The 27,282-nt window shown below is 48.9% G+C and overlaps 1 protein-coding gene across 1 annotated transcript in view; it reads left to right on the top strand.

Moving 5' to 3' along the window:
• Positions 1 to 27,282, top strand: part of DNAH8 (dynein axonemal heavy chain 8) — a 1,853,457-nt gene that overhangs the window by 317,202 nt on the left and 1,508,973 nt on the right. Inside the window, exon 9 of the mRNA XM_063918852.1 lies at positions 27,155 to 27,268. Within this exon, the coding sequence (XP_063774922.1) occupies positions 27,155 to 27,268 (114 nt within the window). The remainder of the gene's footprint in view (positions 1 to 27,154; positions 27,269 to 27,282) is intronic.

Raw genomic sequence — 27,282 nt, 5'->3', positions numbered from 1 at the left:
CACGGCCCGAGGATTTTCACCAAGGTAATGGCGGAAATGATGGTGCTCCTGCGCAGGCAGGGGGTCACAATTATCCCATACTTGGACGATCTCCTCATAAAGGTGAGATCTCGGGAGAAGTTGCTGGACAGCGTGTCTCTGTCCATGAAGACGTTGCAGATACACGGCTGGATTCTCAATATACCGAAGTCCCAGCTAGTCCCTACAACGCGTCTGACCTTTTTGGGCCTGATTCTAGACACAGACCAGAAAAAGGTTTTTCTTCCGATCGAAAAGGTTCAGGAGCTCATAGCCATGGTCAGGAACCTATTAAACCCCCCCACCCCCCCAAAAAAAAAAGGTTGCAGTGCATCATTGCACGCGGGTCCTGGGAAAGATGGTGGCTTCATACGAGGCCATCCCTTTCGGCAGGTTCCATGCGAGGACCTTTCAATGGGACCTCTTGGACAAGTGGTCCGGGTCCCATTTACGAATGCATCAAAGGATCACCCTATCTCCCAGGACCAGGGTATCTCTCCTGTGGTGGCTGAACAGTGCTCACCTGCTAGAGGGTCGCAGGTTCGGCATTCAGGACTGGGTCCTGGTGACCACGGACGCAAGCCTCCGAGGCTGGGGAGCAGTAACACTGGGAAGAAATTTCCAAGGTCTCTGGTCAAACCTAGAGACTTGTCTCCACATCAATGTCCTGGAGTTGAGGGCCATATACAACGCCCTGTGTCAAGCGGAGGAATTGCTTCGGAGAAAACCGGTTCTGATTCAGTCGGACAACGTCACGGCAGTGGCTCATATAAACCGGCAAGGCGGAACTAGGAGCAGAGTGGCCATGGCAGAAGCGACCAGGATTCTACGCTGGGCGGAAGGCCATGTAAGCGCACTATCAGCAGTGTTCATCCCGGGGGTGGACAACTGGGAAGCGGACTTTCCTCAGCAGGCACGACCTGCATCCGGGAGAGTGGGGACTTCATCAAGAAGTCTTCGCACAGATCACGGATCGATGGGGACTGCCTCAAATCGACATGATGGCATCCCGTCTCAACAAAAAGCTAAAGCGGTATTGCGCCAGGTCAAGGGACCCTCAGGCGGTAGCGGTAGACGCTCTGGTGACACCTTGGGTGTTCAGATCGGTCTATGTGTTTCCTCTCCTTCCTCTCATACCCAAAGTGTTGAGAATAATAAGAATGAGCAGGGTCAGAACAGTCCTCATTGTTCCAGATTGGCCACGGAGGACTTTGTATCCGGATCTGCAGGAGATGCTCACAGAAGATCCGTGGCCTCTTCCTCTAAGGCAGGACCTGCTGCGGCAGGGGCCCTGTCTGCTCCAAGACTTACCGCGGCTGCGTTTGACGGCATGGCGGTTGAACGCCGGATCCTAGCGGAAAAAGGAATTCCGGAGGAAGTCATTCCTACCCTGATCAAGGCTAGGAAAGACGTGATGTTAAAACATTATCACCGTATATGGCGGAAATATGTTTCTTGGTGTGAGGCCAGAGCTGCTCCTACGGAGGAGTTCCATTTGGGCCGTCTGCTTCACTTCCTTCAAACAGGAGTGACTTTGGGCCTAAAATTAGGGTCCATAAAGGTCCAAATTTCGGCCTTATCCATTTTCTTTCAAAGGGAATTAGCCTCTCTTTCTGAAGTACAGACTTTTGTGAAGGGGGTGCTGCATATTCTGCCTCCCTTTGTGCCTCCGGTGGCGCCTTGGGATCTTAACGTGGTGTTACGTTTCCTCAAGTCACCATGGTTTGAACCACTCAAAACTGTGGAGTTGAAATACCTCACGTGGAAAGTGGTCATGTTGTTGGCATTAGCTTCGGCTAGACGTGTTTCAGAATTGGCGGCTTTATCACATAAAAGCCCATACTTGGTTTTTCACGTGGATAGGGCAGAGTTGAGGACTCGTCCTCAATTTCTGCCAAAGGTGGTCTCATCTTTTCATATTAACCAACCTATTGTCGTGCCTGTGGCTACACGGGACTTGGAGGATTCCGAGTCCCTGGATGTGGTCAGGGCTTTGAAGATTTATGTGACCAGAACGGCTAGAATCAGGAAGACTGAAGCTCTGTTTGTTCTGTATGCGGCCAACAAGGTTGGCGCTCCTGCTTCAAAGCAGACTATTGCTCGCTGGATCTGTAACACGATTCAGCAGGCGCATTCTACAGCAGGATTGCCGTTACCGAAATCGGTTAAGGCCCATTCCACTAGGAAAGTGGGCTCTTCTTGGGCGGCTGCCCGAGGGGTCTCTGCATTACAGTTGTGCCGAGCAGCTACTTGGTCGGGGTCTAACACCTTTGCAAAGTTCTATAAGTTTGATACCCTGGCTGAGGAGGACCTCCTGTTTGCTCAATTGGTGCTGCAGAGTCATCCGCACTCTCCCGCCCGTTTGGGAGCTTTGGTATAATCCCCATGGTCCTTACGGAGTCCCAGCATCCTCAAGGACGTTAGAGAAAATAAGATTTTACTTACCGGTAAATCTATTTCTCATAGTCCGTAGAGGATGCTGGGCGCCCGTCCCAAGTGCGGACTTCTTCTGCAAGACTTGTATATAGTTATTGCTTACATAAGGGTTATGTTATAGTTTATCGGTTGAACTGTGGCTATGTTGTTGTTCATACTGTTAACTGGGTAGTTTATCACAAGTTATACGGTGTGATTGGTGTGGCTGGTATGGATCTCGCCCTTAGATTTACAAAAATCCTTCCTCGTACTGTCCATCTCCTCTGGGCAGTTTCCCTAACTGAGGTCTGGATGAGGGGCATAGAGGGAGGAGCCAGTGCACACCCAGAGTCCAAAGCTTTCTTAAAGTGCCCTATCTCATGTGGAGCCCGTCTCTTCCCCATGGTCCTTACGGAGTCCCAGCATCCTCTTTATGGACTATGAGAAATAGATTTACCGGTAAGTAAAATCTTATTTCTCTATCGTCCTTGTGGATGCTGGGGTTCCTGAAAGGACCAAGGGGGAATAGCGGCTCCGCAGGAGACAGGGCACAAAAGTTAAGCTTTAGGATCAGGTGGTGTGCACTGGCTCCTCCCCCTATGACCCTCCTCCAAGCCTCAGTTAGGTTTTTGTGCCCGTCCGAGAAGGGTGCAATCTAGGTGGCTCTCCTAAAGAGCTGCTTAGAAAAGTTTAGCTTAGGTTTTTTATTTTACAGTGAGTCCTGCTGGCAACAGGATCACTGCAACGAGGGACTTAGGGGAGAAGAAGTGAACTCACCTGCGTGCAGGATGGATTGGCTTCTTTGGCTACTGGACATTAGCTCCAGAGGGACGATCACAGGTACAGCCTGGATGGTCACCGGAGCCTCGCCGCCGGCCCCCTTGCAGATGCTGAAAAGAGAAGAAGGTCCAGAATCGGCGGCAGAAGACTCCTCAGTCTTCTTAAGGTAGCGCACAGCACTGCAGCTGTGCGCCATTGCTCTCAGCACACTTCACACGGCAGTCACTGAGGGTGCAGGGCGCTGGGGGGGGGGCGCCCTGGGAAGCAATGTAAACCTATTTTTTGGCAAAAAAATACCTCACATATAGCCTCCGGGGGCTATATGGAGATATTTAACCCCTGCCAGAATCCGTTAAAGAGCGGGAGACGAGCCAGCCGAAAAAGGGGCGGGGCCTATCTCCTCAGCACACGGCGCCATTTTCCCTCACAGAAAGGCTGGAGGGAAGGCTCCCAGGCTCTCCCCTGCACTGCACTACAGAAACAGGGTTAAAACAGAGAGGGGGGGCATTAATTTGGCGTTAGAAATATATATAAAGATGCTATAAGGGAAAACACTTATATAAGGTTGTCCCTATATCATTATAGCGTTTTTGGTGTGTGCTGGCAAACTCTCCCTCTGTCTCTCCAAAGGGCTAGTGGGTCCTGTCCTCTATCAGAGCATTCCCTGTGTGTGTGCTGTGTGTCGGTACGTGTGTGTCGACATGTATGAGGACGATGTTGGTGAGGAGGCGGAGCAATTGCCTGTAATGGTGATGTCACTCTCTAGGGAGTCGACACCGGAATGGATGGCTTATTTAGGGAATTACGTGATAATGTCAACACGCTGCAAGGTCGGTTGACGACATGAGACGGCCGACAAACAATTAGTACCGGTCCAGACGTCTCAAAAACACCGTCAGGGGTTTAAAACGCCCGTTTACCTTAGTCGGTCGACACAGACACAGACACGGACACTGAATCCAGTGTCGACGGTGAATAAACAAACGTATTCCTCATTAGGGCCACACGTTAAGGGCAATGAAGGAGTTGTTACATATTTCTGATACTACAAGTACCACAAAGATGGGTATTATGTGGGAGTGAAAAAACTACCGTAGTTTTTCCTGAATCAGATAAAATAAAATGAAGTGTGTGATGAGGCGTGGGTTTACCCCGATAGCAAATATTGGCGTTATACCTTTTCCCGCCAGAAGGTAGGGCGCGTTGGGAAACACCCCTTAGGGTGGATAAGGCGCTCACACGCTTATCATGTGGCGTTACCGTCTCCAGATACGGCCGCCCTCAAGGAGCCAGCTGATATGAAGCTGGAGTAATATCCTAAAAAGTATATACACACATACGGTGGTTATACTGCGACCAGCGATCGTCTCAGCCTGGAAATGCAGTGCTGGGTTGGCTTGGTCGGATTCCCTGACTGAAAATATTTTAGTGATATAGAGCATTTAATAGGATGCAGTCTATATATATATATATATATATGCGAGATGCACAGAGGGATATTTGCACTCTGGCATCAAGATAAGTGCGTTGTCCATATCTGTCAGAAGATGTTATGGACACGACAGTGGTCAGGTGATGCAGATCCCATACGGCACATGAAAGTATGGTCGTATAAAGGAGAGGAGGTACTTGGGGTCGGTCCATCGGACCTGGGGGCCACGGCAACAGCTGGGAAATCCAACCTTTTTACCCCAAGTCACATCTCAGCAGAAAAAGACACTGTCTTTTCAGCCTCAATCTTTCCGTTCCCATAGGGGCATGCGGGCAAAAGGCCAGTCATATCTGCCCAGACATAGAGGAAAGGGAAGTAGACTGCAGAAGGCAGCCCCTTTCCAGGAACAGAAGCCCTCCACCGAGTCTGCCAAGTCCTCAGCAGGACGCTGGGGCCGTGCAAGCTGACTCAGGTGAGGTGGGGGGTCGTCTCAAGAGTCTCAGCGTGCAGTGGGATCACTCGCAAGTTGACCCCTAGATCGTACAAAGTATTATCCCAGGGGTACAGTTTGGAGATTCGAGACATTTTTTCCTCGCAGGTTCCTGAAGTCTGCTTTACCAAAGGCTTCCTCCGACAGGGAGGCAGTATTGGGAAAAAATTCACAAGCTGTATTTCCAGCAGGTGATAATCAAAGTACCCCTCCTACAATCAAGGAAAAGGGTATTAGTCTTCCACACTATATTGTGGTACTGAAGCCAGACGGCTTGGTGAGACATATTCTAAATCTGAAATCTTTGAACACTTACATACAAAGGTTCAAATCAAGATGGAGTCACTCAGAACAGTGATAGCGAACCGGAAAAAAGGGGACTATATGGTGTCCCTGGACATCAAGGATTACCTACATGTCCAAATTTGCCCTTCTCAACAAGGGTACCTATGGTTCGTGGTACAGAACTGTCAATATCAGTTTCTGACGCTGCCGTTGAATTATCCACGGCACCCCGGGCCTTTACCAAGGTAATGGCCGAAAAGATGACTCTCTTCAAAAGAAAAGGGCATCTTAATTATCCCTTACTTGGACGATATCCTGAAAAGGGAAAGGTCCAGAGAACAGTTGGAGGTCGGAATAGCACTATCTAAAGTAGTTCTACGACAGCACGAGTGGATTCTAAATATTCCAAAAATCGCAGCGTTTTTCCGACGATACGTCTGCTGTTCCTAGGAATGATTCTGGGCATAGTCCAGAAAAAGGTGTTTCTCCTGGAGGAGAAAGCCAGGGAGTTATCCGAACTAGTCAGAAACCTCCTAAAACCAGGCCAAGTATCAGTGCATCAATGCACAGGAGTCCTGGGAAAAATGGTGGCTTCTTACGAAGCAATTCCATTCGGCAGATCTCACGCAAAAAAAAAAAAAAAAATTTTCAGGGGGATTTGCTGGACGAATGGTCCGGATCGCATCTTAAGATGCATCAGCAGATAATCCTGTCTCCAAGGACAAGGGTGTCTCTTCTGTGGGGGCTGCAGAGTGCTCATCTTCTAGAGGACAGCACATTCAGCATTCAGGACTGTGTTCTGGTGACCACGGATGCCAGCCTGAGAGGCTGGGAAGCAGTCACACAGGGAAGAAATTTCCAAGGAGTGTGATCAAGTCTGGAGACTTTTTCTCCACATGAATATACTGGAGCTAAGAGCAATTTACAATGCTCTGAGCCTAGGAAGACCTCTGCTTCAAAGTCAGTCGGTGCTGATCTGGTCGGACATCATCATGGCAGTCGCCCACGTAAACAGACGGGGCGGCACAAGAAGCAGGAGGGCAATGACAGCAAGAACTTCTCGCTGAGCGAAAAATCATGTGATAACACTGTCAGCAGTGTTCATTCCGGGAGTGGAAAACTGAATTTCCTCAGCAGGAATGAATTCCACTCGGAAAAGTGGGAACTTCATCTGGAAGTTTCCACATGATTGTAAACCGTTGGGAAAGACCAAAGGTGGTCATAAGATGGCGTCTCAACTGAAGCGCCAGGTCAAGAGACCCTCAGGCAATAGCTGGGTCGCTCTGGTAACACCGTGGGTGTACCAGTCGGGTATGTGTTCCCTCCTCTGCCTCTCATACCCAGGGTATTGAGAATTATAGGAAGGAGAGGAGTAAGAATTATACTCGTGGCTCCGGTTTGGCCAAGAAGGACTTGGTAACCGGAACTTCAAGAGATAAGAAGGGTCTTGATTCAGCAAGAATCATGTCTGTTCCAAGACTTACCGCAGCTGCGTTGACGCAGGGGCGGGTGAACGCCGGATCCTAAGGGAAAAAGGCATTCCGGAAGAGGTCATCCCTACCCTGGTCAGAGCCAGGAAGGAGGTGACCGCACAACATTATCACAGTTTAGGTGAAAATATGTTCCATGGTGTGAGGCCAGGAAGGCTCCACGGAAGAATTTCAACTAGGTTAATTCCTATATTTCCTGCAAACAGGAGTGTCTATGGGCCTCAAATTGGGGTCCATTAAGGTTCAAATTTCGGCCTGTCGATTTTCTTCCAGAAAGAATTGGCTTCAGTTCCTGAAGTCCAGAAGTTTGTTAAGGGAGTACTGCATATACAACCCCTTTTGATGTCTCCAGTGGCACTGGGGGATCTCAACGTAGTTTTGGGGATTCCAAAAATCACATTGGTTTAAACCACTCAAATCTGTGGATTTGATATATCTCACATGGAAAGTGACCATGATGTTGGCCCTGGCCTCGGCCAGGCGAGTGTCAAAATTGGCGGCTTTGTCTCACAAAGCCATATCTGATTGTCCATTCGGACAGAGCAAAGCTGCGGACTCGTCCCCAGTTTATCCCTAAGGTGGTGTCAGCGTTGCACCTGAACCAGCTTATTGTGGTACCTGCGGCTACTAGGGACTTGGAGGACTCCAAGTTGCTGGATGTTGTCAGGGCCCTGAAAATATAGTTTTCCAGGTCGGCTGGAGTCAGGAAATCTGACTTGCTGTTTTATCCTGTAGGCACCCAACAAGCTGGGTGCCCCTGCTTTTAAGCAGACTATTGCTCGTTGGATTTGTAGTACAATTCAGCTTGCACATTCTGTGGCAGGCTTGCCACAGCCAAAAATATGTAAATGCCCATTCCACAAGGAAGGTGGGCTCATCTTGGGCGGCTGCCCGAGGGGTCTCGGCTTTACAACTTTGCCGAGCGGCTACGTGGTCGGGGGAGAACACGTTTGTAAAATCCTACAAATTTGATACCCTGGCTAAGGAGGACCTGGAGTTCTCTCATTCGGTGCTGCAGAGTCATCCGCACTCTCCCGCCCGTTTGGGAGCTTTGGTATAATCCCCATGGTCCTTTCGGGAACCCCAGCATCCACAAGGACGATAGAGAAAATAAGAATTTACTTACCGATAATTCTATTTCTCGGAGTCCGTAGTGGATGCTGGGCGCCCATCCCAAGTGCGGATTATCTGCAATACTTGTACATAGTTATTGTTAACTAAATCGGGTTATTGTTGTAGTGAGCCATCTTTCAGAGGCTCCTCTGTTTTCATACTGTTAACTGGGTTCAGATCACAGGTTGTACAGTGTGATTGGTGTGGCTGGTATGAGTCTTACCCGGGATTCAAAATCCTTCCTTATTATGTACGCTCGTCCGGGCACAGTATCCTAACTGAGGCTTGGAGGAGGGTCATAGGGGGAGGAGCCAGTGCACACCACCTGATCCTAAAGCTTAACTTTTGTGCCCTGTCTCCTGCGGAGCCGCTATTCCCCCTTGGTCCTTTCAGGAACCCCAGCATCCACTACGGACTCCGAGAAATAGAATTATCGGTAAGTAAATTCTTATTTTTCATATTATATAGGGTCTCACTGGATGGGTGGTCTTCTGGTTGCCGAATGTCGGGATCGCGGCAACAGTATACCGGCGCCGGAATCCCGACACCCGGCATACCGACACATATTCTCCCTCGTGGGGGTCCACGACCCCCTTGGAGGGAGAATAAACGCACGCAACCGTGCCCGCAGTGTGGTGAGCGCAGCTAGCCCGCAAGAGGCTCATTTGCGCTCGCCACGCTGCCGGTATGCCGGCGGTCGGGCTCCCGGCGCCGGTATGCTGGTCGCCGGGAGCCCGGCCGCCGGCATACCATACTACACCCCACTGGATACACTTTATTGGTATTTTTCTCTGTTTTTTACAGTCACCATTTGCCACTTAAATCCTCCGTGTGTGCTCTGCCTGTAGTCACACTACCCAGGGGGATTTTTGTCAGGTATTTTGTCTGCTTTTATTGTACTTTTTCACCCTACGGTAAAGCTTTCGTATAATGTCAGCTCAGCAGGGTGAGGATTCTGTGGCTGACCTTGCATGCTGTAATGCTCATGCCATGGATGTCTCTGAGGAAAATATTGCAGCTGAGGGTTCAGGTACTGGGGGTTTTGTACCCCTCAGTCAGTTTTCTACAACGGGGGCAACTAATGACCCGCCGTGGGCTACATTTTCTAATTTACTGACTACGCTGGTAACTAGACTTACACCCCCTATGGGACCTCCTGTGCCATTACAGCCACATATTGTCCCTGCTGTTAATCCGCCATGGACAGATACTCTGTCCTCTCAGTTACAGCAATTAAATCAGTCTTTGGCCATGCAAAATCCTATCCCTCGTCTGCCTAAGACCAAGTGTCATCTAAGCGGGCCATTACATCCTCACAATCTACGCATGTTACAGATACTTCATTTGATGACGATGGCGCATATACCGACCCCTAAGACACTGATGCAGATGCTTCTGATGGGGAATCCCTGACTCAAGTGGATGTTCCTGACCTCTTAGAGGCCATCAGGCTAATTCTTCAAATTGTGATGACGAAGAACCCCTGGCTACCTCTAAGAAACCAGATAAGTTCAAGAGTCAGAAGGTTACTAAGTTAGTCTTACCACATTCTGACCATTTAGTTGACATACGTCAGGAATCCTGGGAATATCCAGGAAAGAAATTCTCCCTGTCCAAAAAGATGCTAGCTCGTTATCCCCTCGCTGCAGAGTTAAGCAAAAATTGGGAAACACCGCCGCCGGTGGACTCTCAAGTCGCACGTCTGGTGTTGTCATCTGCTCTGCCTGTCACTACCGTCACCTCTCTGAAGGAACCGACGGATAAACGTGTGGAAGGTTGCTTGAAGTCCATTTACACTCTGGCTGGAGCTGTGCATAGGCCTACTATTGCATCCTCTTGGGCTGCTAAAGCTATAGAGGCCTGGGTTCAGGAAGTTGAAGCGGAATTACCGTCTAATTTTCCTGATAATGCTAAACAGTGTCTTTCGTACATTGTTACAGCCTCTCATTATATTCAAGAAGCGGCATCGGATGCAGGTATCCTAGCGGCCAAAGCGTCTACCACGTCTATTCTGGCTCGCCGGATCCTCTGGTTGCGGTCCTGGTCTGTAGATCTGGATTCGAAAAAGGCCTTGGAGGTTATCTCTTTTAAGGGAAACATTCTTTTTGGGGAAGATCTCAACAAGATTGTCGCTGACTTAGCGTCTGCTAAGACTGCATGTCTACCTAGTACTACTCCTTCGGCTCCGAAGACTAAGAGTACTTCCTTTCGTTATTTTCGACCTCCAGGTAAAGTAAAGGGTCAGGCGTACCCGAAACAGGCTCGCACTTCCAAACCCACTAAGCCAAAACCTAAACATGCCTGGGCTGCCCGTCAGCCTGCTGCCAAAACAGACAAGCCTGCTGCATGACGGGGTGGGCCTCCCCCTGGGGGATCCCAGGGTGGGAGGCCGACTTCTACGGTTTGCCCAGGTATGGTCACAGACCTCTTCGGACGCCTGGGTAAGGGAAGTCATCACTCACGGATACGCAATCTCTTTCAAGACATGTCCCTTTCGCCAATTTTGCTCAACAAACGTACCTTTGGATCCGGTAAAAGCAAAAACTTTATCTGGTGGTACAGTCCCTCCTGGACACGGGAGTGGTAGTGCTGGTGCCTCTGGCTCAGAGAGGCAGGGGGTTCTATTCAACGCTGTTCCTAGTTCCGAAACCGTATGGATCTTCCCGGCCCATTCTCAACCTCAAGTCTTTGAACAAATTTGTGAAAGTCTCCAAATTCTGTATGGAAACTCTTCGCTCTGTTGTTCTGGCCTTGGAACCCAAGTACTATATGGTATCCCTGGACATACAGGATGCTTACCTGCATATACTTATTGCAGTGTCACATCAACAATACCTTCGGTTTGCTATTGGCAACCTACATTTTCAATTCCAGGCCTTGCCTTTTGGTCTGACTTCGCCTCCTCGAGTTTTTACCAAGGTTATGGCGGTCATGACGGCCCTACTCTGCTGTCAAGGTATCAGGATCCTGCCGTATCTGAACTGACTGTCCAATTTATGCAAGCCCACGGGTGGCTCATCAACTGGAAGAAGTCTTCCCTGGTTCCTGCTGAGAACATGGTGCACCTGGGAGCACTATTGGACACCCACAAACAGCGGTTGTTTTTGTCTCCGGACAAGGTCTTGAAGCTTCAGGACAGGATAAGATGCCTCCTCTCTCGCCCACGTGTGTCAATACACTAGGCGATGCAAGTACTAGGCCTCATGGTGTCAGCTTTCGACATGGTGGAGTACGCTCAATTTCATTACCGCCCTCTGCAGAGGTTAATTCTCTCCGAGTAGGACGGCCTGCCTCACCGGATCAGGTCTCACATGATATCCTTGACTCTGGAGGTTCGTCTGTCACTGACCTGGTGGCTGCAGGACCAACAACTGAGCATGGGTCGTCCATTCTGGATCTCCAACTGGGTCCTTCTGACGACGGATGCCAGGTTCGGGCGCAGTGTTGGCGCAACACTCTCTTCAGGGTCGGTGGACCAGGGAGGAATCTCTCCTCCCGATAAACATTCTGGAATTCCGGGCACTGTTTAATGCGTTGACACTAGCCCTGCCTCTATTACAGAACAGGACTATTCAAGAACAGTTAGACAACACCACCACGGTGGCGTACATAAATCATCAGGGCGGCACCCGAAGCCGCATAGCACTGTTGGAAGTGTCAAAGATTCTTCGTCGGGCGGAACGCCATCTGCCATCCATATCGGCAGTGTTCATTCCGGGGGTACGAAACTTGGAAGCGGACTTCCTCAGTCGTCAGGACCTACATGCCGGAGAGTGGAGCCTGCATCCGGATGTCTTTCAACTCCTAGTGGACCAGTGGGGACTACCAGATGTAGATCTGATGGCGTCTCGACACAATCACAAGGTTCCTGTCTTCGAAGCAAGGACAAGGGATCCTCAAGCCGCGTTCATGGACGCACTGGCAATTCCATAGAACTTTCGGCTGCCGTACGTGTTCCCTCCGGTGTCACTCCTGCCCAGGGTGATAAGGAAGTTCAAGCAAGAAGGAGGAATACTACTTCTACTCGCTCCGGTGTGGCCCAGATGGCATTGGTTCCCAGACCTGCAGGTTCTCTCAATAGAGCGTCCTTTTCTGCTTCTGCAACGACCAGACCTCCTCGTTCAGGGCCCTTGTGTTTACCAGGATTTGGTTAGACTGGCTTTGATGGCGTGGCTCTTGAAGCTTCCGTACTGAGGGCCAAAGGATTTTCTGAGGCGGTCATTCAAACTATGTTGAAGGCCCGTAAGCCGGCTTCTACTCGGATTTACCATAGGGTCTGGAATTCTTACTTTGCTTGATGCGCATCTAACAATCATGACGTTTACAAGTTTAGTACGGCCAAACTTTTGGCCTTCCTACAACAGGGCTTGGACTTGGGCCTTCGGCTGGCCTCCCTCAAGGTTCATATTTCTGCCTTGTCGGTATGGTTTCAGAGAAAAATTGCGACTCTGCCTGATGTTCATACATTCACTCAGGGTGTTTTATGGATTCAACCTCCCTGTGGCTCCTTGGGATTTGTTGGTGGTTCTGGGGGCTTTGCAAGAGTCTCCGTTTGAACCTCTTGGATCTGCAGACCTTAAGTGGCTTTCCCTCAAGGTCTTGTTTCTGCTGGCTATTGCCTCTGCTAGACGGGTATCAGATTTGGGTGCCTTGTCTTGTAGGTCCCCCTATCTGATTTTTCACCGTGACCGAGCGGTTCTTCGGACGCGCCCTGGTTATCTACCTAAGGTGGTGTCTTCTTTCCACCTTAACCAGGAGATTGTGGTTCCGGCCTTTGTCTCTCCGGATTTATCCTCCATAGAGCGGTCTTTGGATGTGGTACGGGCTCTCCGTATCTATGTGAAGAGGACAGCCTCCGTTAGGAAGCCTGATTCTCTCTTTGTACTGTTTGGTTTTCACAAACATGGCTGGCCTGCTAACAAGCAGACCTTGGCCAGATGGATTAGAATGGTGATTGCACATGCTTATGTACAGGCTGGCCTTCAAGCTCCTGCTACCATCAAAGCCCATTCTACTCGCTCTATTGCACCTTCTTGGGCGGCCGCCATGGTGCTACCCTTGAACAATTGTGCAAGGCGGCTACGTGGGCCTCAGTGAACACGTTCATATGCCTTTGATACTTCCGCCTCCCAGGATGCTTCCTTTGGACGCCGGGTTCTTTTGCCCGCTACAGTGCGTCCCCTCCCATAAGGAACTGCTTTAGGACATCCCCGATGTTGTTCCCTGTGGAATACCAGTGTACCCCACTGCAGAAAAGGAGCTTTATGGTAAGAACTTACCATTGTTAAATCTCTTTCTCTATCGTCCTAGTGGATGCTGGGGTTCCTGAAAGGACCATGGGGAATAGCGGCTCCGCAGGAGACAGGGCACAAAAAGTAAAGCTTTTTCCGATCAGGTGGTGTGCACTGGCTCCTCCCCCTATGACCCTCCTCCAGACTCCAGTTAGATTTTGTGCCCGGCCGAGAAGGGTGCAATCTAGGTGGCTCTCCTAAAGAGCTGCTTAGAGAAAGTTTAGCTAGGTTTTTTATTTTACAGTGATTCCTGCTGGCAACAGGATCACTGCAGCGAGGGACTGAGGGGAGAAGGAGTCAACTCACCTGCGTGCAGGATGGATTGGCTTCTTGGCTACTGGACATCAAGCTCCAGAGGGACGATCACGGGTACAGCCTGGATGGTCACCGGAGCCACGCCGCCGGCCCCCTTGCAGATGCTGAAGACAGAAGAGGTCCAGAATCGGCGGCTGAAGACTCCTGCAGTCTTCAAAAGGTAGCGCACAGCACTGCAGCTGTGCGCCATTTTCCTCTCAGCACACTTCACACGGCAGTCACTGAGGGTGCAGGGCGCTGGGAGGGGGGCGCCCTGGGAGGCAAAATGATTACCTATAAAGGCTAAAAATACCTCACATATAGCCCTAGAGGCTATATGGAGATATTTAACCCCTGCCTAATTTCTCTAAATAGCGGGAGACGAGCCCGCCAGAAAAGGGGCGGGGCCTATCTCCTCAGCACACGGCGCCATTTCCTCTCACAGTTCCGCTGGTCAGGACGGCTCCCAAGTCTCTCCCCTGCACTGCACTACAGAAACAGGGTAAAACAGAGAGGGGGGGGCACATTTATGGCGATAATTTGATATAACAAAGCAGCTATAAGGGAGCACTTATTATAAGGCTATCCCTGATATATATATAGCGCTTTTGGTGTGTGCTGGCAAACTCTCCCTCTGTCTCCCCAAAGGGCTAGTGGGTCCTGTCTTCGTTAGGAGCATTCCCTGTGTGTCTGCTGTGTGTCGGTACGTGTGTGTCGACATGTATGAGGACGATATTGGTGTGGAGGCGGAGCAATTGCCAAATATGAGGATGTCACCCCCTAGGGAGTCGACACCGGAATGGATGCCTTTATTTATGGAACTACGGGATAGTGTCAACACGCTAAAGCAGTCGTTTGACGACATGAGGCGGCCGGACAATCAATTAGTGCCTGTCCAGGCGACTCAAGCACCGTCAGGGGCTGTGAAACGTCCTTTGCCTCAGTCGGTCGACACAGACCCAGACACAGGCGATGACTCCAGTGGTGACGGTGACGAATCAACCGTATTTTCCAGTAGGGCCACACGTTATATGATTTTGGCAATGAAGGAGGCGTTACATTTAGCTGATACTACAGGTACCACTAAACAGGGTATTATGTGGGGTATGAAAAAACTACCTATAGTTTTTCCTGAATCAGAAGAATTAAATGACGTGTGTAATGAAGCGTGGGTTGCCCCTGATAAAAAACTGATAATTTCAAAGAAATTATTGGCATTATACCCTTTCCCGCCAGAGGTTAGGGAGCGCTGGGAAACACCTCCTAGGGTGGACAAGGCGCTAACACGCTTATCTAAACAAGTGGCGTTACCCTCTCCTGAGACGGCCGCACTTAAAGATCCATCAGATAGGAGGATGGAAAATATCCAAAAAAGTATATACACACATGCAGGTGTTATACTACGACCAGCTGTAGCGACTGCCTGGATGGGCAGTGCTGGGGTAGTTTGGTCAGAGTCCCTGATTGAAAATATTGATACCCTGGACAGGGACAATATTTTACTGTCGTTAGAACAAATAAAGGATGCATTTCTTTATATGCGTGATGCACAGAGGGATATCTGCACACTGGCATCACGGGTAAGTGCTATGTCCATTTCGGCCAGAAGAGCTTTATGGACGCGACAGTGGTCAGGTGATGCGGATTCAAAACGGCATATGGAAGTTTTGCCGTATAAAGGGGAGGAGTTATTTGGAGTCGGTCTATCCGATTTGGTGGCCACGGCTACAGCCGGGAAATCCACCTTTCTACCTCAAGTCACTCCCCCACAGAAAAAGGCACCGACTTTTCAACCGCAGCCCTTTCGTTCCTTTAAAAATAAGAGAGCAAAGGGCTATTCATATCTGCCACGAGGCAAAGGTCGAGGGAAGAGACAGCAACACGCAGCTCCTTCCCAGGAACAGAAGCCCTCTCCGGCTTCTACAAAAGCCTCAGCATGACGCTGGGGCTCCTCAAGCGGACTCGGGGATGGTGGGCGGTCGTCTCAAAAATTACAGCGCGCAGTGGGCTCACTCGCAGGTAGATCCCTGGATCCTGCAGATAATATCTCAAGGGTACAGGTTGGAATTAGAGACGGATCCACCTCGCCGTTTCCTGAAGTCTGCTTTACCAACGTCCCCCTCCGAAAGGGAGACGGTTTTGGAAGCCATTCACAAGCTGTACTCTCAGCAGGTGATAGTCAAGGTACCTCTTCTACAACAAGGGAAGGGGTATTATTCCACTCTTTTTGTGGTACCGAAGCCGGATGGCTCGGTAAGGCCTATTCTAAATCTGAAGTCCTTGAACCTGTACATAAAGAAGTTCAAGTTCAAAATGGAGTCACTCAGAGCAGTGATAGCGAACCTGGAAGAGGGGGACTTTATGGTATCCTTGGACATCAAGGATGCGTATCTCCACGTTCCAATTTACCCCTCACACCAGGGGTACCTCAGGTTCGTTGTACAAAACTGTCACTATCAGTTTCAGACGCTGCCGTTCGGATTGTCCACGGCACCTCGGATCTTTACAAAGGTAATGGCCGAGATGATGATTCTTCTTCGAAGAAAAGGCGTATTAATTATCCCATACTTGGACGATCTCCTAATAAGGGCGAGGTCCAGAGAACAGCTAGAGATGGGATTAGCACTGTCTCAAGAAGTGCTAAAACAGCACGGGTGGATTCTGAATATTCCAAAATCCCAGTTAATGCCGACAACTCGTCTGCTGTTCCTAGGGATGATTCTGGACACGGTTCAGAAAAAGGTTTTTCTCCCGGAGGAAAAAGCCAAGGAGTTATCCGAGCTTGTCAGGAACCTCCTAAAACCAGGAAAGGTGTCTGTACATCAATGCACAAGAGTCCTGGGAAAAATGGTAGCTTCTTACGAAGCAATTCCATTCGGCAGATTCCACGCAAGAATTTTCCAAAGGGATCTGTTGGACAAATGGTCAGGGTCGCATCTTCAGATGCACCTACGGATAACCCTGTCTCCAAGGACAAGGGTGTCTCTTCTGTGGTGGTTGCAGAGTCCTCATCTATTGGAGGGCCGCAGATTCGGCATACAGGATTGGATCCTGGTGACCACGGACGCCAGCCTGAGAGGCTGGGGAGCAGTCACACAAGGAAGAAACTTCCAGGGAGTATGGACGAGCCTGGAAACGTCTCTTCACATAAACATTCTGGAACTAAGAGCAATATACAATGCTCTAAGCCAGGCAGAACCTCTGCTTCAGGGAAAACCGGTGTTGATCCAGTCGGACAACATCACGGCAGTCGCCCATGTGAACAGACAGGGCGGCACAAGAAGCAGGAGTGCAATGGCAGAAGCTGCAAGGATTCTTCGCTGGGCAGAGAATCATGTGATAGCGCTATCAGCAGTGTTCATCCCGGGAGTGGACAACTGGGAAGCAGACTTCCTCAGCAGACACGATCTTCACCCGGGAGAGTGGGGACTTCATCCAGAAGTCTTCCACATGCTGGTAACCCGTTGGGAAAGACCAATGGTGGACATGATGGCGTCTCGCCTCAACAAAAAACTGGACAGGTATTGCGCCAGGTCAAGAGATCCGCAGGCAATAGCTGTGGACGCGCTGGTAACGCCTTGGGTGTACCAGTCGGTGTATGTGTTTCCTCCTCTGCCTCTCATACCAAAAGTATTGAGAATTATACGGCAAAGAGGCGTAAGAACGATACTAGTGGTTCCGGATTGGCCAAGAAGGACTTGGTACCCGGAACTTCAAGAGATGATCACGGAAGATCCGTGGCCTCTACCTCTAAGGAGGGACTTGCTTCAGCAGGGTCCCTGTCTGTTTCAAGACTTACCGCGGCTGCGTTTGACGGCATGGCGATTGAACGCCGGATCCTAATGGAAAAAGGCATGCCGGAAGAAGTCATTCCTACTTTGATTAAAGCAAGGAAAGAAGTAACCGTGCAACATTATCACCGAATTTGGCGAAAATATGTTGCGTGGTGCGAAGATCGGAGTGCTCCGACGGAGGAATTTCAACTGGGTCGATTCCTACATTTCCTGCAATCAGGATTGTCTATGGGTCTCAAATTGGGATCTATTAAGGTTCAAATTTCGGCCCTGTCGATTTTCTTTCAAAAAGAATTGGCTTCAGTCCCTGAAGTCCAGACCTTTGTGAAGGGAGTGCTGCATATACAGCCTCCTGTGGTGCCTCCAGTGGCACCGTGGGATCTCAATGTAGTTTTGGATTTTCTAAAATCTCATTGGTTTGAACCACTAAATAAGGTGGATTTGAAATATCTCACTTGGAAAGTGACCATGCTTCTAGCCCTGGCTTCTGCCAGGAGAGTGTCAGAATTGGCAGCTTTATCTTACAAAAGCCCATATCTGATTTTCCATTCGGACAGGGCAGAACTGCGGACTCGTCCGCATTTTCTCCCTAAGGTGGTGTCAGCATTTCATCTGAACCAGCCTATTGTAGTGCCTGCGGCTACAAGTGACTTGGAGGACTCCAAGTTACTGGACGTTGTCAGAGCATTAAAAATATATATTGCAAGAACAGCTGGAGTCAGAAAATCTGACTCGTTGTTTATATTGTATGCACCCAACAAGATGGGTGCTCCTGCGTCTAAGCAGACGATTGCTCGTTGGATCTGTAGCACAATCCAACTGGCACATTCTGTGGCAGGCCTGCCACAGCCTAAATCTGTAAAGGCCCACTCCACAAGGAAGGTGGGCTCATCTTGGGCGGCTGCCCGAGGGGTCTCGGCATTACAACTTTGCCGAGCAGCTACGTGGTCAGGGGAGAACACGTTTGTAAAATTTTACAAATTTGATACTCTGGCTAAGGAGGACCTGGAGTTCTCTCATTCGGTGCTGCAGAGTCATCCGCACTCTCCCGCCCGTTTGGGAGCTTTGGTATAATCCCCATGGTCCTTTCAGGAACCCCAGCATCCACTAGGACGATAGAGAAAATAAGATTTTACTTACCGATAAATCTATTTCTCGGAGTCCGTAGTGGATGCTGGGCGCCCATCCCAAGTGCGGATTATCTGCATAAATTGTACATAGTTATTGTTAACTTATTCGGGTTATTGTTGTAGGAAGCCATCTTTCAGAGGCTCCGCTGTTATCATACTGTTAACTGGGTTTAGATCACAAGTTGTACGGTGTGATTGGTGTGGCTGGTATGAGTCTTACCCGGGATTCAAAATCCTCCCTTATTGTGTACGCTCGTCCGGGCACAGTACCTAACTGGAGTCTGGAGGAGGGTCATAGGGGGAGGAGCCAGTGCACACCACCTGATCGGAAAAAGCTTTACTTTTTGTGCCCTGTCTCCTGCGGAGCCGCTATTCCCCATGGTCCTTTCAGGAACCCCAGCATCCACTACGGACTCCGAGAAATAGATTTATCGGTAAGTAAAATCTTATTTTCTGCGAGGTACACTGGATTCCACAGGGCGCCCACCCTGACGCACTTAGCTTCTTTGGGTTGGTATGGCACTAGCCACTGATACTTTCTCCTGTCATGAGAATGTGGTGTCTATGGCTACTAACTGTTGTCGTCTTTTACCTGCTACTGCATTGGGCTGTTGTGCACGGAGGCGGGGGTTATAGAGGAGGAGGCGCTGAGCATCTTGGGAACAGTCAAAGCTTTTAGCCTGTTGGTGCCTCGGATCAAGATCCTACTCTACACTCCCAATGTTATTCCCTGTGGAATACCGGAGAACCTCGCAGGAAGAGATTTCTCTTACATTAGTACCATGGGGTATAGACATGTCCACTAGGAGCCTTTGGCACTTTAAGGGTTTAACAGTGTGGGCTGGCTCCTCCCTCTATGCCCCTCCTACCAGACTCAGTTTAGAAAATGTGCCCGAAGGAGCCGTTCACAGCTAGGGGAGCTCCTAGAGCTTCTTTAGTTTTATTATTTTTCTAAGAGTATTTCAGGCACAGGGAGGCTGCTGGCAACAGCCTCTATGCTTCGTGGGACTTAGGGGGGAGTAGTGTCCGCACTGAGGGGTCTGAGTCACTATCTCCGCTGACAGGACACTGAGCTCCTGAGGGTGATGATTGTTAGCCACCCCAGGTGACCGCTCACTCCCGCAGCATGCCACCTCCCCCTAACAGAGCCAGAAGATTCCGGTGGCGAGTGAGTCACCGGCCCCCCAGGCAAGCGGGGAGCCGGTGTGAAGATGGCAGCAACAGGGTTGGAGTGCGGTATTAACCGTGCTCCGGAGGGTCAACGGCACACGGTGCGTCACTTTGAGGGGCGCCCTGAGCCAGCGCCTATGCCCTACACTGGTCACTCAGGCTGTCAGGGACCTCGGTAACGCTGCCAGCAACATACAGTACCTCAGGCCAGTATAAAGAAGTGGAAAGCAGGAAGCAGCGCCATATTCAGGGGGCAGAGCTTCTCAGAGCGGACCCAGCAGCGTTTAGCGCCATTTTCATCCCTGCACATCATCACACTGCAGGAGCGCTGGCCCTCCACGTAACTCCAACTATACTATAAGGTACAGGGGGTTATAGCAGGGAGGGAGAGTGTTATTCTCTATTATAACTGTGTATTCTGCTAGGGTGCACAGTCAGCGCCAGGCTTGGTTTCTATATTGTTCCTGGGGCGCTGTTTGTGTGCTGGCTCCATTAACTCTGTGTTCTCTGAAGGTACTTGGGGGGAAACTGTTTCTGACATTTCCTTTGTATGTGTGTAAATATATCCCGCCTTATCATGTCCAAGGACTCTGTGTCTGGTAATGCTGTGTATGTATCTTTTCCAGAGAATCCATTCCATGCTCTCAGGAATATACCAGTATGTCTCAGTATTCTGATTCCAGACTAATGTGGGTGGCTTCAATAGGGGCGTTATATCCCAGATTTCAGCTGGGATAGCTCATAATGGGGCTAATACGCAGGTTTGAGACTCTCTGTAGTGGTTTGTCTGGTTATGTTCCACTGCCCATCAAGATCCCCTGGTATATGCCCAGCAGCGTGCTCTTGCCCACTTCGGCAAGTCGACACGGGTGCAGACTCTGATATGGGATGCGGTGGTGGGGATATGCGGGGGGGATGAGGCATCCTGTGACCGCAGGTTCAGCTCATGGGTTACATGTACTGAGTTGAAAACATTATTAGTAATATCCGGGGAAACCCTCGAGCCAACATTCAGGGTCCCTAATAGGGTCTCACGGCTTTTCCTTTCCTTTACACACAAAAAAATAAATAAAAAATGGGGGGGAGGGGAATAAGTTCCCTGTGGTACATGCTTCTGTAATAGGCTATCTAGAAAGGGTGTTTTACCTATCCCTGGGTCTGCCGCTCTGTTAGTCCTAGCAGACTGCAAGAATCCAGACGGGGCGTTAGGGCCCACTGTTACCTGTGCATAGATTTCCATAGCCATAGTAAGGTGGTCAGGCACATTACTAAAGGATTATATTCTCTGAATAAAGTTGTCATTGCATTGTTTCTCCATCACCTACAGGTTTCTGCTGGGTTCATGGTGGAGGCCATGATATACCTGGGACCTCTGGATGCAAGGATGTCTCCCATGGTCCTCTGGATGCAAGGATGTCTCCCATGGCTGTCTCGACACGCCGGGGACTCTGATTGTGCCTAAGGTCTACAGCGGCGGAATCCAGGATCAGCGTGGAGAAATTCCCCTTTCAGGTTAGGCTCCATTTGAGGGGCACATGGAATGCGTGAATCTCCATGGCTGCCGCGGGTAAGTGACCCTTCTTCCCTCAGCCACTCAAACACCGGGAAATAAAACTCTCCTTTCTACGCTCCATTGCAGTTCGTTTATACCGCAGAGGGTCGGAAGTCCAAGGCCCCTACCGCTCTTCAGTGGCGGTCGGGGACTATCGAGACAATATGCACCTGCCGGTTTCCAGGCACAGAAGCCTGGCTATGTTTTCTTGAAATTCTCCGTATGACCCTCCGGGCCTGGAGATAGGGCAGGTGGGAGCGTGACTCCGACATTTCAGTCAGGTCTGGGTATCCTCAGACCTCGCCCCCTGGGTAAACGATATTGTGTGTCAGGGGTACTGTGTGGAGTTTTCAGGTATTCCCATTTTACTGTTTCTTAGTGCAGACTTGCCAGCTCTGCTAACAGAAAGGGGCTATCCTACCTGAAGCCATTCCATAAGGGGAACCGGTAGCTGTCATTGATACAGTTCCAAACCCTCTGGAAAGCAGGGGTTACTCTTCATATCCCTTTGTGGTACCGAAACTGGATGGTTCGGTCAGACCTGATTTGAACCTGGAATCGTTAAACCTTCTTAGAGGGTGTTTAGGTTCAAACTGGAGTTTCTGAGAGCGGGATTCTCAGGTCGGGTGGAGGGGGAATTCCGGGAATCCCTGGCTATCTAGGATACGTCCCTCCATGTTTCGATTACCTCAACACCAGGCTTATCTCAGATTGCGCTGTTGGGTTGTCACTGTCAGTTCCAGGCACTACTGTTCGCCCTGTCCGTGACACCGAGGGTGTTCGCAAGGGGGATAGCAGAGCTGTTGCTCATCCTCCGCAGAAAAGTGGTGAACACAGTTCCATATCCGGACGATCTGCTGATACAGACGTCTTACAGGGAGTAGTTGTTACAGTCCATTGCTCTCACTACTTGACTGCTCGTGAATTATGGATGGATCCTATATTCTCCAAAGTCACATTTGGAGCCGACAGGGAAGTTGTCTTTCCGGGGGATGCTCCTCGACACGGTGGTGCAGAGGGTGTTTCTACCGGTGGAGAAAGCGTTGGGGATACAGTCAATGGTCCGGGATGTTTTGAAGCCTGCCCGGGTATCGGTTCATCAGTGCATTCACCTTCTGGGGAAGATGGTGGCCTTTTACGAGGCTCTACCTTACAGAAGATTTCATGCTCTGTCATTCCAACTGGATCTCCTAGACCACTGATCGGGTTCTCACCTACACATGCACCAGAGGATACGTCTGTCGCCGAAAGCAAGGATTTCACTCCTGTGGTGGCTGCAACTGTCTCACCTTCTGGAGGGCCGCAGGTTCGGGGTTCAGACCTGGATCCTTCTAACCACGGATGCAAGTCTCAGAGGTTGGGGCGCAGTCACCCTAGGGGAAACCTTCCAAGGAAGGTGGTCAAGTCAGGATCCCCTTCTTCCAATAAACATCCTGGAGCTTAGAGCCGTGCACAACGGTCTTCTACAAGCAGCACAGCTTCTGCAAGATCAGGCTATTCAAGTGCAGTCGGACAATGTAACGACGGTGGCCTACATAAACCGACAAGACGGAACGAAGAGCAGAGATGCAGTGTCAGTGGTAACAACAATCCTCCTCTGGGCAGTAAGGCACGCAGTGGCGCTGTCAGCAATCTTCATTCCGGGAGTGGACAACTGGGAAGCAGACTTCCTCAGCAGGCACGATCTCCATCCAGGAGAATGGGGCCTCCATCCGGAGGTGTTCACAGAGGTGACCAGTTGTTGGGGCGTACCTCAAATAGACATGATCTCGCGCCTCAACAAGAAGATTCGGAGGTACTGTTCCAGGTCGAGAGACCCACAGGCAGTGGCGGTGGATGCCCCGGTGACACCGTGGGTGTTCAAGTCAGTGTATGTGTTCCCTCCACTTCCGCTCATTCCAAGAATTCTAAAGCTTGTAAAAAGAACAAGAGTTCAGGCGATCCTCATTGCTCTGGACTGGCCTGGGAGGGATTGGTACGCGGATCTGCTGGATCTACTGCTGGAAGATCCAAGGCCTCTTCCTCTTCGGGAGGATCTTCTGCAACAGGGGCCGTTCACTTATCAAGACTTGCCACGGCTACGTTTGACGGCATGGAGGTTGAGCACCAGATCTTAGCTCGGAAGGGTATTCCAAGCGCGGTTATTCCTACCCTGATACAGGCTAGGAAGAGAGTAACGTCTAAACATTACCATCGACTTTGGAAAAAGTATGTGTCTTGGTGTGACTCCAAGAAATTTCCTGAGGTGGAGTTTCAACTTGGATGGTTTCTCCTCTTCCTTCAAGCAGGTGTGGATATGGGCTTGCGTTTGGGATCCATAAAGGTGCAGATTTCAGCTTTATCCATTTTCTTCCAGAAACAATTGGCTGCCCTCCCCGAGGTTTAGAACTTTTTGAAAGGGGTTATGCACATCCAGCCTCCCTTTGTGGCGCCGATGGCACCCTGGGATCTGGACGAGGTGTTGCATTTCCTGCAATCGGATTGGTTTGAGCTTTTACAGGTGGCTATGGTCAAGTTTCTCACGTGGAAGGCTGTCACATTGTTGGCCTTGGCTTCTGTGCGACGTGTGTCGGAATTGGGGGCTTTGTCCTGTAAAAACTTCTATTTAATCTTCCATGGAGATGGTGCGGGGCTCAGGACACGTCAACAGTTCCTTCCTAAGGTTGTGTCGGTTTTTCATATCAAACAACCTATTGTGGTTCCAGTGGCTACTGACTCCTTAATTACCTCAAAGTCCTTAGATGTTGTGAGGGCTTTGAAGATCTACGTGAAGAGGACTGCTCGCCACAGAAAACCGGACTCTCTGTTTGTCCTGTATGATCCCAAGAAAATTGGGTGTCCTGCTTCTAAGCAGATGATTTCTCACTGGATCAGGTTCACTGTCCAGCATGCATATTCTACGGCTGGATTGCTGTGTCCAAAATCTGTTAGGGCCCACTCTACTCGTATAGTGGGGTTTTCGTGGGCGGCTGCCCGGGGTGTCTCGGCTTTGCCAAGCGGCTACTTGGACTGGGTCAAACATGTTTGTTAAGTTTTACAAGTTCGATACTTTGGCTTTTGAGGACCTCAAGTTTGGCCAAGCAGTTCTGCAGGAGCCTGCGCGCTCTCCCTCCCGTACTGGGAGCTTTTGTACATCCCCATGGTACTAATGCGGACCCCAGCATCCTCTAGGACGTAAAAGAAAATAGGATTTTAATTACCTACCGGTAAATACTTTTCTCGTAGTCCGTAGAGGATGCTGGGTGCCCGCCCAGTCTTCGTTTTCCTGCAGTAGTTCTTTGGTTCAGTACTGCTTTGTTCTTAGTTGAGTACTGCGTTTCTTTACTGGGTTCAGTAATGTTTCAGCTGTTGCTGTGTTTTCAGGCTAGTTGGCCTGGTTTGCCTTGTTTGTGTGAGCTGGTATGAATCTTGCCACTATCTGTGTAATATTCTTCTCTCGAAGTGTGTCGTCTCCTCGGGCACAGATTCTAGACTGAGCCTGGTAGGAGGGACATAGAGGGAGGAGCCAGCCCACACTGTTAAACTCTTAAAGTGCCAATGGCTCCTAGTGGAACCATGTATACCCCATGATACTATTGTGGACCCCAGCAGCCTCTACGGATTACGAGAAAAGGATTTACCGTTAGGTAATTAAAATCCTATTTTAACAAAGGTAAGTTCTTACCATAAATCTCCTTATTTTTACAATGCAATTTAGACTTCAGTTTGAACACACTCCACCCAAATCTTATTCTCTGCACATGTTACACCTGCCCTTCCTGCAGGGCAACATGGTTTTGTTCAACTTGCTTTTTTGCTTTACTTATAGACATAAGATATCTGTGAAATATGTCATTTTTACAGCACTAGTTTTAGAGTTTAACTCAACCTGGAACTAAAAAAAAATACTTCTCTTGTACCCTAGAAAATGATAGATAGAATCTGATTGGTTGCTAGGTACAGCACCACCACTTTTAATTTTTACAATCTTTAGTAAATTTAGCCCTGAATGTAAATGGAGATAAGAAACAATGGGTGTAGCTATTAAGTCCAGGATAACACTTGGGACACCTCCATGAATGACTAATTAGGCACTTTAAAGTTTTTAATAATTTTGATTTGCCCAATAATGACATGTCATTTTTGGGGGCAAAAAATCCAAAGTGATGGAAATTGGAGTACAAGGTATGGGACAGGTATTTGCGGTGCTTTATGAGTGGGACAAGTATTTTTAGGCTTGCAGGGCGGAGTAATCGGTCCATTTCTACTATTTTTTTTAAAAAGTTCCCTATAATGTCCCAAATATATACTTATACCACTTTTTATGTGCCCCAAATTTAATGAGAGCACATATTTTGCTGAAAAAAATAGCTTTCTATAATTTTTTCACATTTAAAAAAAAAAAATGCATATAACAACCATTTGACCCAATTTAATTACACCAGATAGTTTTATTATGACCACTAATAGACTTCTGTAATGTTTTCCTATATTAGTTTGGCTTTTTTGGGGGTACAAGTAGATTTTCCCATTTTCTCCTATACTTATCTTTGGTTCTTCTGTCTAGAATTAGCATGCAAATCCTGTTATCGCCATTTTGGAATAGGATAGGTGCAAAAAACAGGAGCGCACAGTCTGCGATAAACTGTTTTTTTCGGAAGATAGACACAATATCTTTAGCCGTGATTGACGATTGCATTATCGAAGCTAATTCGATACCCCCCAATATGTAAAAAATGATTGGTTGCCACATTTGTGTTCACAAAACAGTTTGCAATATACTGTAGCTTTATAACTACAGTATTGTATTTAAAGGTGGTTATGCTTATTATTAATGTTACTTTTTTTTTTTTTTTACTCTGAAGAATATGTGTTATATTCTATTAGTGTTGGATCCTCTCCGACGGAGAGGATACGACACTTCACTATTCAATTTGCGGGCATTTCCAACAGGTGTTTGCCCGTTTTTGACACTGCCAAGCTGACTTTTGGCATTGTCGAAAACAGGGCAAAAACCTGTCAGAAATGCACGCAAATTTTGACAAAAAACGTGGATCCGTGGCTAATCCGCCGATCCACGTGTTTTCCGACAAGTCGGAAAAGCGGCACCAGAATTGAATAGGTCGAATCCAGATTCGACCTAAAAAAAAGTCGAAAAGTGCTGTTTTTCCGACTTGTCAGAAATTCTGACACTAATTGAATAGACCCCTATGGGGTCGATTCAATTCGGCAACTTAAGAATAGCGCTGGGAATTAGCTCCCGACGCTATTCAATTCAGCTAAAGTTAAGTCGGCGAAAGCCCGTTCTCGCCGACTTAACAGGTAGTTTTGTCGGGAGAACGGGCATTCTCCGACTTCACTACCCGCGGCGATGTTGATTCCCGACAGAAACAGCCTCGCGCCGGCCGCGCGGCAACACTTTTGTCGGTTTTCTTCTCTCACCCCCCGGGGATGAGAGAAGAATTCCCGACAATTGCGGGTAACTAGCAGCTGAATTGAATAGCGTCGGGAGCTAATTCCCGGCGCTATTCTTAAATTGCCGAATTGAATCGACCCCTATGAGTTCATTCAGTAGGTCATGCAACATGACTGCAGTATTTATGCCCTGTTCACTTGGCTTTATGACAAGATTGAATACAACAAAATGTTGGAGATCGTGGAGATCCTGCATTCAGTTTCCAACACATTTCACATTCTTGTTTCTGCAGATTCTTAATTTTAAATATATTGAAGTAAGGTTAGTTGTCACTGATTAACGATAAATATTCACAAACCTTTAAAAAAAAAAAAAACTTCTAAAATGAAAAAGAAAAATGTATTTAAAAGTATTCATAATCCATTATGTCAAAGTACATACTTTGTTACTTTGACTGGATTACCTATCTACACATACTCTATATACTCTGCTTTCATTTTAATAGATGTGGAAAGAGCTGGATTCCAGAATTACAGAGGCAGCTAATGAGGCTAAAAATAATGTAAATTATTTATATAATCTTGAGCAAGTATGTCAGCCGCTTTATACTAATGACCTGGTAAGTGATAACTA

The sequence above is a fragment of the Pseudophryne corroboree genome, chromosome 4 (assembly GCF_028390025.1).
Source record: "Pseudophryne corroboree isolate aPseCor3 chromosome 4, aPseCor3.hap2, whole genome shotgun sequence".
Lineage (NCBI taxonomy): Eukaryota > Metazoa > Chordata > Amphibia > Anura > Myobatrachidae > Pseudophryne > Pseudophryne corroboree.
The sequence above is the reverse complement of the archived record's forward strand: the minus strand, read 5'-3'. Positions and strand labels throughout refer to the sequence as shown.